This window comes from Micromys minutus (assembly GCF_963924665.1).
Source record: "Micromys minutus genome assembly, chromosome: 2".
In the NCBI taxonomy this organism is placed as follows: Eukaryota; Metazoa; Chordata; class Mammalia; order Rodentia; family Muridae; genus Micromys; species Micromys minutus.
Genome location: NC_137971.1, coordinates 24,198,183 through 24,214,901, shown reverse-complemented (window position 1 = coordinate 24,214,901; position 16,719 = coordinate 24,198,183). Strand labels below are relative to the sequence as shown.

The window sequence follows — 16,719 nt, the reverse complement described above, 5'->3', positions numbered from 1 at the left end:
TTAGCATCCCTTAAATTAGACAGCTTATAGTTTAATCATAATGTGATTAAAATAAATGCTAATAAAAGATTGAAGTTCTAGCTATTGTTTATTGAATGTCATGGGAAGTTTGACCTTTCTTTTCATTCATTGTCTTATTGAATCCAACCAAGACCTCTTGTAGCTGGGCAGTATTGTTTGATTACTCAACAAATGTTTATTGGCACTTATATGTGCCAGGGATTATTCTTACCACAGTAAACAGAAAGAGACATGACATGCCCAGCCCATGACCTTCTAGAACTTATACTATGATAGGAAGACCAACAACAGGCAAGAAAAGAATGTGTTTCAGGTTCTGTGTGTAACAAATGCTGTGGGTGGAAATGAAGCAGGAAAAAAAAAAGCCTTTCTTGGTAGTTGCTGAGACTAAAGAATAGGAAGACACAGGCTACCATGAGGAAAGTTTATTTGAGATCCTCATTTCAAATTCTTGTCGCAGATGGAGGACTGAGAAATACTAGAAGTCACCCAGTGAGTACCAGAGCAGGGTCGTCAGCTCTGGCCGGCTCAGGCACATCTGCAGACACATTAACATTCCTCTCACTCTCTTCTTTTGCCATCCTCTTAACCTTTATTTTTAATATTTCATTAAGTAACATTAATTACATGTGAGAGAAAAAAAACTGGTTTCATGAGGTATTATGTACTCAATAAGGATATGAATCTACTGATTCTGAATTGAATAGCTATTCTGATGAAAAAAGACATTATTTTGATGAAATTTCTGATGTTTTCTTTATAAGGTGCATGATTTTGGAGTAAAAAATCTGTTATTAGAAAAACAAAACATCCAGATTGAAACTACAGTACCATAGGCATACAATTCCATAGGTGCAGTAGAGACGAAGTTGCCATAATACTGGTGTTAAAGCTTCAGGTAGTGCTTAGGCACTCATTAATAAGAGCGGTTACAATGCTCATTCTGATGAACATCACATAAGAACAATTGCCGATTTCAAACAGTCTAGGTACTAGCTGTTATGTCAGATGGATTATGTTAACTTAGCTTTTGGATTTTTTTTTTTTTTTTTTTTTTTTTTTGGAAGCTATGAGATAGTGAGAAATAAACCAGTTAGTATGCATCATTCTAGGAGACACAGGATAAACTAGGGATAACAAATTTAAAAACTGAAATTATCTTGTATACTGATGTCTGATAAATAGGAACAGAATAATAATAAATAAATAAACAGAATGAATTAGAACCAGTACCAGTATTGAACTGAGATAAGAATATATAACAGAAATTCATCAATGCTAGAGATAACAGTAAATAAAGAGTATTAAGAACCCAGCATGTAGGTTGAATGTAAACTGAAGAGCTGTGGTCTGATATTATAGAAAATATTTCTTTTGGATTCTTTGAAGAATCTTCAGAATTTCTGATGCTTTATACATACTGATTTCAACAGACTATTGTATAAAAAAATTGAATGACCAAAGCCTTCTTCATTAGAATACACAATTGCCAATTGAGAAAATGGTTCCTGTCAGAATGGGTATGTTTTTATTGTTGCTTATAAGCACAGAATTCCTTCATTTGCCGTGTAGCCTTCATTTTGACTTGACAACGGTGATATAGTGCAGGCCTAGAATCTGGGTTCCCTTTAGTATCCTAACCCCTGTGGCTCCTTTTGTCTGTACATATTTATTGAACCTGTTTTTGTTCACATTCTGGTCCAGATACTTGGGATGTAGTATGCAGTAGAGTATTCGGTAAGTTAATAAGTATATATTAGAAGGTTCTCACTATCTGCTATAGATAGGGGAAGGTCAGACTGAGTTCCAGGTAGAGGAAGTACTGAGATGGAAGACTTGAAGGTATGAGTGTGGCTGAGCAGCAGTTCCTGCATGAAAGTCCAAAGGTGAGGTGGGGTGGCTATGGGCCACAGGCTTTGCACATGTAAGGATTTGGGCGTTTCGTTCTGTTGGTTTTTTTTTTGTTTGTTTGTTTGTTTGTTTGTTTGTTTTATGAAGGCCTATTTCATGGATGGATTTGAGTAGGGAGTAATACAAACTGGATTGTAATTAAAAGAGTCACCTGAACTACTGTAACAACACTAGAAATGTCAGAATCTTACTGCAGTATTTCAGGAAAGTCATGGTGATGTTTGTACCAAGGTGGTGATGCTGGTAAAATATCAGATGCTGAACACATTTGAAGGTAGATCCACACTTGTTAATGAACTGGAGACTGTCAGCATATAGAAGTACATTAACACTGAAAACAGGAAGGAAGTGAATGTGGATGTCAGAGAATACCAAAGGGCACAATGTAGCTTTAACCCAGGAGAAAGTCAAGAGGAGCCAAGGGATAGGACGACTCTGGATGTTAACAACAGGGGGATTGGCTGAGCTTCCTGTGTTTGGTAAGTTAGTAAGAACAGATGTAGCTGTCAAGACCCTTTTAAGAGCAGTTTAAGTAGATGGAAGGAGAGAAAATCCAAGTATATTTTGGAAGACAACAAGCCTTTACTTTTCTAGTTTGACTATGAATGATACATTTAACTCTTGTGATACTGGAAATTGAACCTGAGCCTCACAAAAACTACGCATAGAATCTACCATTGAGATGCAGCCAAGCTCCATACTTAACTTTAGTAAAGGCAAACAGATGAAAAATAGGTTTTCTGGGGGTGAGGTAGGAAATATTAGTATCAATTTCCAGGTGTCTTGCAAAGGAGAACAAAGCAATGGATCAATAGCTGGCAAGAGATATAGTCAGGAGGCGGCATGCCTGTGTGCTAGTGAGAATCTGTAGTAGGGTTTCTGTATCCTGTGACAAGTGTTAGGTAAGTCATGGGTGCATAGGGCTGAAACCGCAGATAGGCTCGTGAACATTGGGAGCGGTTAGAGCAGAGTGGGGGTGCTAGTGGAAGAGGACAGGTTCTTTTGGATTCCAGTATTTTCTTCAGTAAACTAGGAAGCGAGGAATTCTGTGAGGATGGGGAGTATTTGATGGGGTTTGGGAAGAGACCAGCAAGGAGCACAGTAGATTTGGGACATTGAGTCTGACTGACTGGCAGATGAGAGCCCCACTTTGTGAGGTTCATGCTCATAATTGACAGTGAAATCCATCAGCATGGTTTCATGTTTTTTTTTCTTCCACAATACCCAGCTATAATCTTGTAGCATCAGGATTCTGTTTTAATTGAGCTAGTGTAACCAGAGAGGGCATTTTTAGTCAGCCTTTTATTATAATGAAACACCTAAGGAAGACAACTTAAAAAGAAAAGGGGTTTATTTAGCTCACAACTTAAGAGGTTCAAGGTTATAATCCAGGACCTATTTAGTGTGGCTTCTGGTGACTCTACAGATGCCATCACAGTGGTCTAAGCATTTGTAGGAGTAAAAAGTCAGATTTCAAATCAGGAAGCAGAGGCTTCGAGCTGGCTCTTATTATCAGCTATCTCTGGGAGTTAGAGAAAGGACTGAAAGAGCTGAAGGGGTTTACAACCCCATAGGAAGAACAACAATACCAACCAACCAGACCCCCCAGAGCTTCCAGGGACTAAACCACCAACCAAAGAGTACACATGGAGGGACCCATGGCTCCCACGGAATATGTAGCAGAAGATGGCCTTGTCTGGCATCAGTGGGAAGGGCGGCCCTTGGTCCTGTGGAGGCTTGATGCTCCAGCACAGGGGAATGCCAGGGCAGTGAGGTGGGAGGGGGAGCACCCTCATAGAAGCAGCGGGAGGGAATGGTATGGGAGGGAAGGTTTCAGAGGGGAAACTGGAAAGGGGGTAACGTTTGAAATGCACATACATAAAATAATTTTAAAAAGAAGAAACTCCTAATGAGTAGAAAGCTACCTTCCCTTTCAAAGGCAGTGCCTTCAGCCATGCAGAGACCTTGCTCTGGGTCTGACCTGCATCGTAACACAAGGGACCAAGCCTCTGACATACAGATCCTTAGGGAGCAGACCTCATCCAAACCATAGCAGTGGACACAGGAGGTGGCGTGAGAGCACATGTACATGTACATGTAAGGACACTTGATTGGTAAGGAAAGTGGTGACACTGCTGCACCTACTGAACTTTACCTGACTCTTCCCACTTGCATCCACTCATTGTTGAAGCCACCTAGGGAAGTGTCACCTTTCCTACCTTCCTCAGCTTAGAAGGGTCTCCTTCCTCCTCAGTACATAAAGCCTAGTCTCTGCCCTGAGCTGTTCAAAACCTCTCTCCTGATGCTTGTTCCTTTGTTCAGTGGGAAGGGATATAGCTGTCTAGAAAGTAGGAAAAACAAAAATGCTATTCTGATCTACTCCATGAAATTGTTATCACTGTAGGGTTTTGAGGCAAGCAGTATGTAACAACATGGGGAGAAAACGAAGCTCATGGAAGCAAATTGTAGCTGCTAGAGAATTTTTAATTCAGTGCTAGTTTTGCATATAGGAATATGTGTTATGAGAAGCAGGAAAGATACCTCTTCTGCATATAATTACAGTCTACTTGCAACCCGTTAGCAGATAAAGTCCTCAATACAAAAACTATGAAAAATGTTGCCCACAGTAACCTATAGGATTAAGATTCTAGTGGATGGCTTGACCTCTAGGACTGCAAAACGTAAAGAAATAGAATGGCTCAAAGTCAGACATGGTTGTATAGGTTTTAACCCCATGCCTAGGAGACAGGGACAGATCCCTGTAAGTGTTAGAGACCAACCTCAGGACAGCCAGAACTAACTGCAAGTCAGACTGTTTATGTTTCTTTGTTTTTGGTTAGTTTTTCTTTTTTGTTTTTGTTTTTTTGGGGGGGTTTGTTTGTTTTTAAAGAATGGCACATTTAATGATACCCTAAAAGAAGGAAAGGAATATGTTTTAAAGTTGGAAAGTAAGACCAGTACACCTAGATGTTTCTAAGGTCAGTCCTTGGGCAGTTTAGGAAATAGATCATTATTACTGGATGGCAATGTTCAAGATAAGAGATAAAATCTGGTTATTATTTTATGGGCAGTAATGTCAGAATTAATGCTCAGAAAAAAAAAATCTGCATTACCTTGTGCTGTCAAAATTGGAATCTTGGGCTCTGACAGGTAAGAGATGTGGACAGACTGTATATCCAAGATAGGCCAACAAACTGCTTTCTACCCATTGTGTAGATGGTCCCAACCCATGAAAATAAGGAAATGGATAACTCAGCTGTGAAGTCAATGTGTAATAGTGTATTGACGCAGTTTTCTTCAGAATGACTGAGCTAACTGCTAGCTCAGGAGGCAAGATTGGAATGTACTGAACATGGAGTTTAGGAAAAAAGTGTCTAGTGGAGAAGTGTTAGTTGATTTTGGACAAGGACAAAAAGAAATGTCATACTTGAGAAGATAGTTTTCATGGAGGTGAATCAATGTATCTTAAACATTACCTCTGAGTTACAAAGTAGACATGGTTTATAAGGTATTAACCACAAAATGATAGCCATTCCAATTCTAGTGGCATGCCTACCTGTTATGGGTGTATCATATCAGTCATGGTCTGATAGCATTCAATACTTCATGTTAATTACATTAATTCTGACAGTTTGCTTGCCCAGTAATCTAATTTACAGAAAGAGCTCACATTTAAGTTACCAGATACTATAAACCAGTAATTACATTTGGTCCTCATAAAAACCAACTAAGGTAGATATTTTTAAATCTCCCTTATACACAGGTAACAAATAAATAATTTGCCTAATGACTGCAGGGTGTGAAATTCAGGTGTGGGCAGTGGCAAGTGGAATGACCATGCTACACTACTTTGGCTTCTCTATGTTGCACCTAACTCACATACTATTTGATTATATCTTGTCCTGTGACAGTGATTTATCCTCAGGGTTAATGAAGTGCTTCTGATTATAGTTTAGCAGAGAGCCAAATCTAGAATGGGGTGATCTAATAGGTTCTGTAGAAGAAGATATCTGTGACCAGCTTCTGCTCACTGTTTCTGTCTTGGCCAGTGGTTCCCACTTACATTCTGGCTACCCTTGTGAGGGAACTTTGCAGAGTTAGACTCTTAGGGCAGTTGAACAATTTCAGAAGGGAACCTGCAGATACCTTCTTTAAAAACTCTCTGGTCCAGTTTGTGCTGCCCATCTCAGTTTAGAAAAACTGTATCAGATAGCATAATATCCACCTCCCTGTAAAGTGTTACAAAAGTCTGACCTTGTTTGAGCTTAAAGAATACAGTTAGTATTTCTTTTCATTTTAAATATGTTTCTGGTGAGCTCATGATGAATAAGGATACAAAGTCTTACCTTTTGAACATTACTCAGAGGCCAGATGGGTTAGCCAGGAGAATAGAGAACATTTACAGAGCTTGGAATTAAATCTTTGAGGTTCCTGAAAGGGTGCTTTTTTTGCTGGTCTAGATTTCAGTTTATAAACTAACCCTTACAGGCAGTGTCCAAGTGATAAAGTTGTTAACCACCAGAAACCATGTCTCACTTCTTCCCATTGTCACCAACACCAAACTGCAGGCCTGAGTTCCCTCGGGCTCCAGTCTGTGCAGTATATAAACATGGTGCTTATTTAGCACCTATGCAATCCAACAGGGAGGGGTATTCCCTAGAGTTTTATTTCCTAAAGTAAAGAACAAATTGAAAGGCCATTTTATTTATGTAGTATGCTAAAAGAAATCTAATTCTACAAGTTTACTAGTACAACTCCCAAAATAGTAAATAATGCAGTCTAAGTCTATGTTTTATAGATTTGTGGGGGAAATTAGCAGCAAGAAGTATAACATACAGATAATGTGTTGATTTTGGAATAAACTCCAGATTCACGTCTGCCCTTCACTATGTATTGTCCTTACATCAGACATTTGTCCTCTGCTCAGTCTTCATTGTATGAGGTTGAATACTGCTGCCCAATTTATAGGATTATGGTGAAAATTAAATTATTAATGTATCTGATTCAGTGGTTCTCAACCTGTAGGTTACAACTCCTTTGGCAAATTTTTGTGTCTAAGAATATTTACATTATGATTTATTACAGTAGCAAAATAGCAACAAAAATAATTGTATGGTTGGGAATCACCACAACATGAACTGTATTAAAGGGTTGCAGCTGTAGAAAGGCTGAGAACCACTGAACTGATGTACTGAATTGAGTGTTGACTAGGATGATGACTGCTGTGTGTAATTCCTTTCCTACATTGATGATGATGACAGCCATCCAACCACCACCAAGAACATAGAGAATTAGGAGGATAAAATGGGGCATTGTTCTACATTTTAAACTTTTTTAAAATATATTTTAGAATTTTAATTATGTTTAGTGCTAGTTCTAAGCATTAACCTCTAGAAAGAAAATTTCCAATTCATGTCTTAAAGCCTGCATTTTGGTCTTAGTGCTGCTGTTCATCAAAGCAGACCCAGAGAAGCTTTTCATTTGCAGAGATGAATACAGTACTATCTCAGCTATCCCATTGGAAAAGAAGCTTACTCCTTGATGGGAGTTTCAGTCCATTTAAAGCAGTATTCTTCAGTAGGCCTGCCTGTGATCCACAAATAGGCATAGTGGCTCTGACCTGTAATTTCCAGCTGTTCAGGGGCTGAGGCAGGGTAATAACAAGTTTATAATGTGCCTGAGCCATGCAGCAACTCAAGACCACGCTGAGCTACTGAGACAGTCTCAAACTAAACCTTTAAACAAGGCTGGAGATACAGTGATGCAATACATTCTTACCATAAGCAAAGCCCCTAACCACCACCCCCAAAGTAAGCCCATGTATGTAAGGCTAGAAAGGCTGTTCTTCTGGGGTGGGGGGAACTGGCTCAGATTCTGTTGACAGCACTGACATGGTGGCTCACAACCATCTTAGCTCCAGTTCCAGGACATCTCATGCCTCCCTCTGGCCTCTCAGGTACACAGTTCGTGTACATAGCACATCCATCTGCACAAAATAGTAAAATTTAGAATATCTTATGGCCACATTTAAAAGGAACAAGTTTAGTATTGAACCCAGTATATCTAAAAAATAACTGTCATTCCAATGTCATAAAAATTATTGGTTATTTTTATATTAAATGTTTCAAATCTTAGATTGGCATTGGAGTCCCTGAGAGGGTAGAGTCTAACCCTTAGTGTCTTGGCTGCCCTAATGAGGATTTGCTGTGGGTATGCTGTGTACCTATGTTTGGTTAAGGCTAGAGACAACCATGGGTTGCTGAGTTTATTGAGTGAACCACAAGAATCAGAGCTGCAGGTCAGCACTAGCAGTATCAGGCTTTGTCACAACCCCTTACTCCTGTTTCTTATTTTTCTTCTTTCTTTCTTAAATTTCATAATTAGCTAGTGACTCTGGAGAAAGAGCATATACCAGGAATTTTCTAAAGGAATTCTGTCTCTGTTTTCTGTCCTAGTGTGGCTTAACAAGGCAGCCCTCTCAGGTTATTTTGACTTTGAACAAACATTTGAGAACCCTTTTGGAATCTGGGTGTGTTGCTTTCCTGTAATCCTAGATACTTGAGTGGTGGAAACACAAGGATCAAAAATTCAGAGCCAGCCTGGGCTACATGAGTCTCTGTATCAAACAAACAAACGATTTTAAAATAAACCCTGTAGGGGTCAGTATATTTTGAAGAACAAAAGAGATACTTCTCTAGTTTATACGGGACTAACCTGTATTATCTTAGTTTTAAAATATGCTTTCTTATGTCTTTCACCTAGATTTCAGGAGAATGATAGTGAGTCGGTTACAACCCTTAATGTTTGGACTAAAGAGAAATAGTATGGGACTTATGTGCCCCCATCAAAGGACACAGAAAGACCTGTTGATTTCAACTTCTTAGGAGGCCTACCCTGATCATTGCATCTGTACTACTGCAGACACCAGGGGAGGGGAGATAAGGCTCCCACTTTCTAACTAAAATTTGCATGCACACTCTTTAAGGGTGAGAACTTTATGTCACATATTCCTGCATTGTCAGTTCCTAGTGTAATGCATTGAGCAAATGAACAATTAAATGAGTGATACTATTTCCTATATTTACCAAATAATTTTAAATTTAAATGCCATCAGTGTTCTTATTGTTGATCTAAGCAGTGTGTATGATATGCTGAGTTTTCAGTGGTAGGACTCTTGTGTTTGCTCTTGACCATTTAGATAAACTCCCTTCTGTCAGAGCGTGTGGGGTATACTGAGAGGGAAAAGAGCAGTTTGGCATACAGTTGTAAAACGAAAAGAATCAGGTCTGTAACCAGAGAACATATGAAATTACATAAAGAAATACTCTGGAAAGGAGAGTTACTGGGATAGAGATTGGGTTGCAGTTTCATAGTTCAGGTGTTAAGATGTTGTATAAGACACATTTGGGCAGAGCAGTTGGCTTACAGGGTAACAGAAGCTTAGGTAAAGATAAAAGGAATTCATGACCACAGAGGTTAGAATTGCTGAGGGGAAATGTGGTCTGTGTTGCCATATGGCTCTGAACTTCCAGTCTTTATTTAGAATCTTTACTTAAAATTCTAATCACCCTTGTCCATTTCTCAGTCATTTTTTTCAGTTCACCTCTTGTGCCTTTGTGCCAACATGACACCGTTTCCTATACATTGTACTTTGTGACACTGTGGCACCTGTGATCACAAATTCATCATTTTCTTCAAAGTTCAGAAATTCTATGGTCCCAGGAGTCACCCTGCTGGTATAGGCAATGCAAACATGTTGAAGACTCTGCAAGGTTTTGTTTTCCCAGGCTATAGATTAAACCCAGTGCCTCACAGACAATATATACTTTATCACTGAGCTATGTGTCCAGCCTCTCAAGTTTTATTGAGAACTGTTAATATTGCATTCAAATAAACTATTAGTGAAGGAAATAAAAGCAAAATTAACAATTTTTGCTTTTCTCTGTCCTGCTTTTTAAGTAATACTCTTTGCTGTAGAATATACATTTTTATATGAGTAGAGTATATTTAGTTAATTTCCATATATATTAATAGAAACAATAAGTTAATTGGGATTTTTCTTTTGATATTGTGACAGTGGGCTTTGATTTTGAAGGTGTAATTCTAGAAGTTTGTAATTTTAACCTACTATTGTATCTATTCCTAGTCTGTAAAACCTGTATTGTCCAGCACTTTGAAGACAGCAATGATTGTCCAAGGTGTGGCAACCAAGTTCATGAAACAAACCCATTAGAAATGTTAAGGTAAAGAAATATATTTCATACTTGTTTGATTTTAATTAATTGTATACATTTGAAAGCTTTATCATTTATTATGATATTTAAACATATTTCAGGTCTTAAGCATTTACAGTCTTTTCAGAACATTTTATTAAATCTTTTTGAATTTTCTTTGACTATTGTGTCAATGTTTTCTATAGTATCTTCTGCCCCTGAGATTCTCTCTCTTGTATTCTGTTGGTGATGCTTGCACTCCTGATCTCTTTGCTGGGTTTTCTATCTCCAGAGTTGTCTCCCTTTGTGATATCTTTATTGTTTCCGTTTTTAGATCCTGGATGGTTTTGTTCAATTCCTTCACCTGTGTTTTCCTGTAGTTCTTTAAGAGATTTTTGTATATCCTGTTTAAAGGCTTCTACTTGTTTACCTGTGTTCTCCTGTATTTCTTTAAGGGAGTTATTTATTGTCCTTTTTAAAGTCCTAGCATCATTATGAGCTATGATTTTTAAATCCAAATCTTGCTTTTCCAGTGTGTTGGGATAGTCACTACTTGCTGTGGTGGGAGAACTGAGTTATGATGATGCCAAGTAGCCTTGGTTTCTGTTGCTTAGGTTCTTGTATTTGCCTCTCACCATCTGGTTACCTCTGGCATTAGTTGGTCTTGTTGTCTCTGACTGGAGATTATCCCTCCTATGGGCCTGTGATCTTAGGAGTGAGAGCACTCCTGGGAGACCAGCTCTCTCTGGGTGGGATTTGGTTGCACAGGGCTGTGAGACAGCCTTAGCTCTGGGTGCAGGTGGAGACAGGAAGGATCCTGTCCCAGGCTGCTCTTGAGGTTCCTGTGCCCTGTGTGCTACTAGAGGGTCCCTCTTCTGATAGTTATTGGAGCAAAAGTGGGGTCTCACAGGCCTAGGAGTGAGAGCACTCCTAGGAGACCAGCTCTCTTAGGGCAGGACTTGGGTCAGAGGGCTGCAGGACAGCTTCAGCTCCAGGGTGCAGATGGAGACCTTTAAATCTTTAAATAAAAGTTTTTTTTTTTAAAGATTACATAATATTTAGGAAACATCTGCAATTAGAATGACAATTTTCTCGTGGAATTTTCAGAGTGACTTTAGTTATTTTCAGGTGGAAGTGAACTAGGTTTGATAAATATATTATAAAATTATCAGTAAGGTAATAGTAGGGAAAAATATGTGTTGGGGAAAAGAGATTGACAGGTGATAGGACTGGAGCAGAAGGGTGGGGTGGGGTGATTAAGAAGGGGGAGATGGGAAACAGACTAAGGAGTCACTCCTTAAGTCACTCCTTAAGGCTGGGGAAAGGAGGAAGTCAGTGCTGCTTGACAAAGCATGCCTAAATGACTGCTTCATGGCTGTCACCCCCCACTCTACCTTTGGTGGGTTAATGAGCAACCTGACTTCAACTCTGCTCACTCCTGCAACTTCAGGTAACTACTATGTTCTGCCATGTGTTGGGATGGACTGCCACTGGAGTGATCTGGGCCACCTCAGCCAGGCAGTGGAGCTCTTCTCTAGCTGGTCCACATGGAGCACAGAAGTGCAGTGTCCCTTTAAGACCTAGACTAGGTCCAAGCTCAGCATCATTTGTCCAGCATTCTTTGGTTAAAGCCGTTTTCCAGCGCAGTTCTTATTCTCAGGATTGGGAGTTCTCTGAGATCTGGGATCTACCTCTTAAACAAAGGAAAGATGGCAAAGGCAGAGTGTACGTGCATAGAAGGCTGGGAACTTTGGGACTATTTTTCTCCATTAGTATACCACCAGAGGAAGGCTTTGAGAAGTGTGTGCTCTGCATTTAGGCAACAGTGGTGTAGTAAATACACTAAAATTGTCTGCCTGTTTCATAACGTGTGTAAGAAATTGGGAATTGTTTGCATATTGGGTTTTGATATCTTCATTGTTTATCCCCACTGCCTACTCCCTGAAGGCTGGATAATACGTTGGAGGAAATTATATTTAAGCTGGTGCCTGGACTACGAGAACGTAAGTTCCCTTTGGATTCTACAGATTTGTTTTTGTGTTTTTTATTCCCATTAAAGATTTTATGTTCCTATGGTTTTCATTTTTTTTCCTTCAAATTAGAAGAACTTCAGCGTGAGTTGGAATTTTGGAAGAAAAATAAACCTCAAGAAAATGGACAAGGTAACTCTGTGTGTTTCTGACAGCTTCTCTCGTTGTTCTCTTTTCTGTTATGTTGGTAATGTCTTTCCACACTCAAAGTTTTCCTGTGCAAGACTCATACAGCCCTACATGAGATTTTATCTAAATCTATGCAGAACTGCATGACTCCTTGAAGGTAATTGGAAAGAGGAAATTGGACTTTGGGAAGAAAAGGAATAGGTAATAATAGCAGTAGTTTCAAAACAGAAAGTCTGAAGTAAGAACAATCTTAGTGTGCACCTCGATCATGAGAGCATTTCAGTTTTACTTCCATTATAATGGCACTTTAATAGGAGACAGAAGTGAAGTGTGGCTGAGAGCCAAGTCAGGATTTGTTGTACTCTTACACTCTGAAGGGAACGCAGGTGGAATGGCAATGGTTCAGGTCTTGGATCTGTCAGAATGGCAGTGGTTCAGACTTAGGTCTTGGATCTGTCGGCAAGTGTCTCTGTGCTCATCACAATGCTTCCATCACCAGGCCCAGTGTCCGGCTTTCTACTCAGAGACCTGGGTAATAATAATTTCAGCAGGGCCGGGAGAGGGGGAGGGGAAAGAGAGAAAGTATGAGTGCACATTGGGTAGAATGTTTGCCTCAATAATTTGTAATCCTCAGAAGTCACATAAAGTAAGGCACGGGACAGCAAGATGCTGAGGGAGTAGAAATATTTGCACAGACTCTTTGGTCCCTCAGTCCCTTAAGATGACAAAAGAAAACTGACTTCATAGATTTGTCCTCTGAAATCCACATGTGTACCTGCACACACAGTTTTTCCATAAGAACTGGGAAGGCAAGATAGGCTGATCTTTGGGGCTTGCTGGACAGCTAGACCAACCTAATAGGCGAGTTCCAGGCCAGTGAGAAACCCCACTTCAAAAATACAAGGTAGACAGCACTTGCAAAAGAACAACCAAGATTGACTCCTGACCTCCTTGAACACATGCACATACACGCACACATTTACACACAGTAACAGCAAGAATTGTAGCAAAGTGGAACATATTAGTGACCAGAGAGTGGACTGTTAGTATGTATATTATCCACAGGAGGGATATCTAATTACAGAGTAATATCATTCTTCATGTTTTACACAGACTTCATTCAGGATTCTAAAATCAAAGTGGCCTTTATGCATATGTGAACTTAGTCTCCCAACTCACATATGAGTTTTTATGAGTTATAAAGTCTCATAAAATCAATGTCATTTAAGATGGATTTAAGGAGATGCTGGATCTCCTTTTCTCATGTATAATGGGGATAATGGCTTTAATAGTAGTTAGACTTAACTTGTAGAGGGGAAGGCTTTTCATTGAGCTAGCTGTTTGGTTCGTAAAAGACAGTGTCTGTACATAGGTTCTGTGTAAATGAGGGTGGGAAAGGAAGCCACTTTCTTTGTTACGTACAGTGTACGGGCTTTCACTATCTTGAACAAGCACTAGCCTCTCATTGGTAGGGGAACTTTATAAATTACTTCTTGGCTGATTTTTCATATTTGGCTTAGGTAGATAGATTTCAACTGAAAATAGTACTGAGTCTTACACAGTCACATATTTCATCCTACACTTGCCCTTTAGACCTTTTCCTGTGCCCAGGCACCATAATGACGAGAATGGTGACTCTTTGTTTGTCACTCTCATTTCTGTAAAATGTTTGACGAGAAGCAACCAGGAGGGGATGGAAAGGGAGGGAGAAAGGAAGTTGGTGGCTCTGGCTGACAGTTCAGCAGTGCTGTCATGACAGGGAAGACATGGGAGCAAGAGCAGGAGGCTCCTGGTCACATTGAATCCATTGTCACAAAGAAGAGACCAGGAAGTGGAGCTGGACAATAAAACCTCAAGACCTATGCCTAGTGACCCCACTTCCTCCAGCAAGGCTCCACCTCAGAAAGGCTTCATAGCCTCCCAAACAGCACCACCGTTCTTCAGGCCCTTTAATTGTGTTATTGTTACCTCAGACTAAGCACACTTCACATGTTGTTCAAGGTATTTCATAAATGCATCAATTAAATGCAGTTGTATTCATGTAACATAAATTTTGTTATATAAAATATATTCAAATTTTATCATGTTAAGTGGATACAAAGCGTGTTTTTAAAATTTAATTATTTTTTCTGTAGTTGGTTTTATAAATAATTCGAAATTCTGAGAACTTGGAGAGAATACCAACTTGGTTTTAATTTGAACATATCTATTATTGAATTAGGAACAAGTTTGTATCCTATTCACCTTTAAAGTGTCTTAATCACTAGGTGCAGTTTTGTGACCAAAATAGTTAATTTAGAATCTTTCTTAATCCAGAGTCTTCCACTGTGCATTACAAAAGTGAAAAGGTGGCTCTTTCTTTTCCCACCCACATTTACACTGAACCCACATACAGACACTGTCTTTTATAAATCAAACACCTAGCACAGTGAAACACACCCAAAATTAAAAACCAAATCCAAAAATATTTTTAAAGGATAAAATAGGAAAAGGAAGATAAAATTCATAAACCAGGATATATGAAATGTCTATAATCTAGAAATCTTACACTTTTTTAAAGTTTTTGATATCCTTTGAATATTCCATTGTTGTTTATTGAAGGGTTTCAAAAAGTATTGATATTTTCAGTTAGTCTTCAGAGAAGTTATGAAATATTTTCGGTTGGTTATTGTTTTGGTGAGTACCATATTGTTGCTTGACTTTAAACTTTGTGTTACATGAGTCTTGCTTCAATTATATAGATGATGTTTCGAAGGTTGACAAATCTAAAGCAGATGAAGAAGGTGATGAAAACCAAGATGATAAGGACTATCATAGAAGTGACCCACAAATTGCTATCTGTCTGGATTGTTTACGAAATAACGGGCAGTCGGGGGACAATGTAGTGAAGGTGAGTGAGCAGAAGTCTGTTTTTTGGTTAATGTAATGCAATTGAGTACCATTTTCTAAAAGTCCAAAACGGAATAGCCAAACCCTTGCTTTCCAGGTACCTTGTCCTCCTAACCCAACCATCCTAGGCCAATACCACCATCTAGTGGCTAATTTTTAAAGTGCATCAGCCAAAACTCAGACTGATTTCTATTTAAGCAGTGTCTCCAATCTTTTTATTAACTGTCTTTAAATTGATTCTTTTTAAAGGTTAGTTTTATGTGTAGATGGTTTACATGCATGCATTCCTGTGCGTCATGTGCACCCCCAAGCCAGCAGAATCCAGCAGAGGGTGTAGGAGCCCCTGGAAGTACAGGGGTGTGAGCTGCACTGTGGGTGCTGGAAATTGAACCTGAGTCCCTATGGAAGAGTGCTGTTGCTTTTACCATTGAGACATCTCTCTAGTCCTGACCTAAATCATATTCTACAGTCTTCTACTTTTATTTAAAACTCTATAAGCCTAATGCTGTGTCTAATATGTTTTATTAATAGAACAGTAGGTTTTAAGTGAAGCTATGTTATCCAGTGCCTATGAATGGATAAAATCCTTGAGAACTTCCATTATTTTCTGCATAATCTTCGTTCCTTATCCTGTTTCCTATGTCTAACTAAATATTGCTCTGACTCTTAAAGACTCTGAAAACTCACTGCTGTCTCAATGGTTCATTTTCCTTGGTGTTTGGATACTATCTAGTGTTTTCTAGTTTTTTAATTGGCAACAGCTTTTATATAAATATTCACTAACTTAGCTCTTAAGTAGTTTTTTTTTTGTCACTTAGACCAAGCACATATTAGTTCCTGGGGGTGTTGGTTTTCTCTGCCCTTTGTTTTATGCACAAGTTCATATTTATACTTTTTGTTTCTAATTTCCTTCATCTGTGCTAATCTGTAGGTCTTTTGGGTGAATTTCTTTGCTATTATATTACTAATTATGGTACTTTATATTGGGAAATTAAAATTTTAACTTAGATTTTTATTTTATCAGCATCTTGCAGCAATGAATATATTTGAGTATAATAAGCAGGTGCATTCATTATATGGTAATGATATAATTAGTAAGAAAAGACCTGTCACTTGAGATACATGAATAGTTGCTAGGTGGGGTGCAGGAACAGGAATCTGAAGTAACTAATTGCTCATATGTAAAGGATTACTTTGGAGAACAAGGACAATTTTGGAATTAGATATTGTAATTGTTGAACAACTTTATAAAAACTACTAAATTGTTCATTTTAGAAAGTGACTTTATGGTGTTATATTTCAGTTAAAGAAGTTTAAATCATGCTTATTAACAACCCTGATTGGTAGAGATTAAATCATAATAATAAACACAGGACTGAAAAACGATTGAGTTGTATCCTAGAACTGCAAGTCCCTCTGAGCTTACAGAGAGACCACTGCAGACTTTGTATTTGGTTTTTGGACTTTTCAGAGTCAGGCAAACAGAATCGGCCTCTGACAACTGCCTCTGAAGTCATGAGTCTGGG

The 16,719-nt window shown here is 38.8% G+C and overlaps 1 protein-coding gene across 5 annotated transcripts in view; it reads left to right on the top strand.

Annotated features, from left to right (window-relative positions):
- The window catches only part of PCGF5 (polycomb group ring finger 5), a 107,992-nt gene that overhangs the window by 74,262 nt on the left and 17,011 nt on the right, over positions 1-16,719 (top strand). For 4 of the 5 annotated variants that reach the window (XM_080911964.1, XM_080911966.1, XM_080911963.1 and 1 more), the window contains exons 3-6: positions 10,079-10,175; positions 12,093-12,148; positions 12,248-12,307; positions 15,046-15,194. In XM_080911964.1, coding sequence (XP_080768090.1) covers positions 10,079-10,175; positions 12,093-12,148; positions 12,248-12,307; positions 15,046-15,194 — 362 coding nt within the window. The remainder of the gene's footprint in view (positions 1-10,078; positions 10,176-12,092; positions 12,149-12,247; positions 12,308-15,045; positions 15,195-16,719) is intronic. The other variant, XM_080911965.1, reaches the window with a different exon arrangement.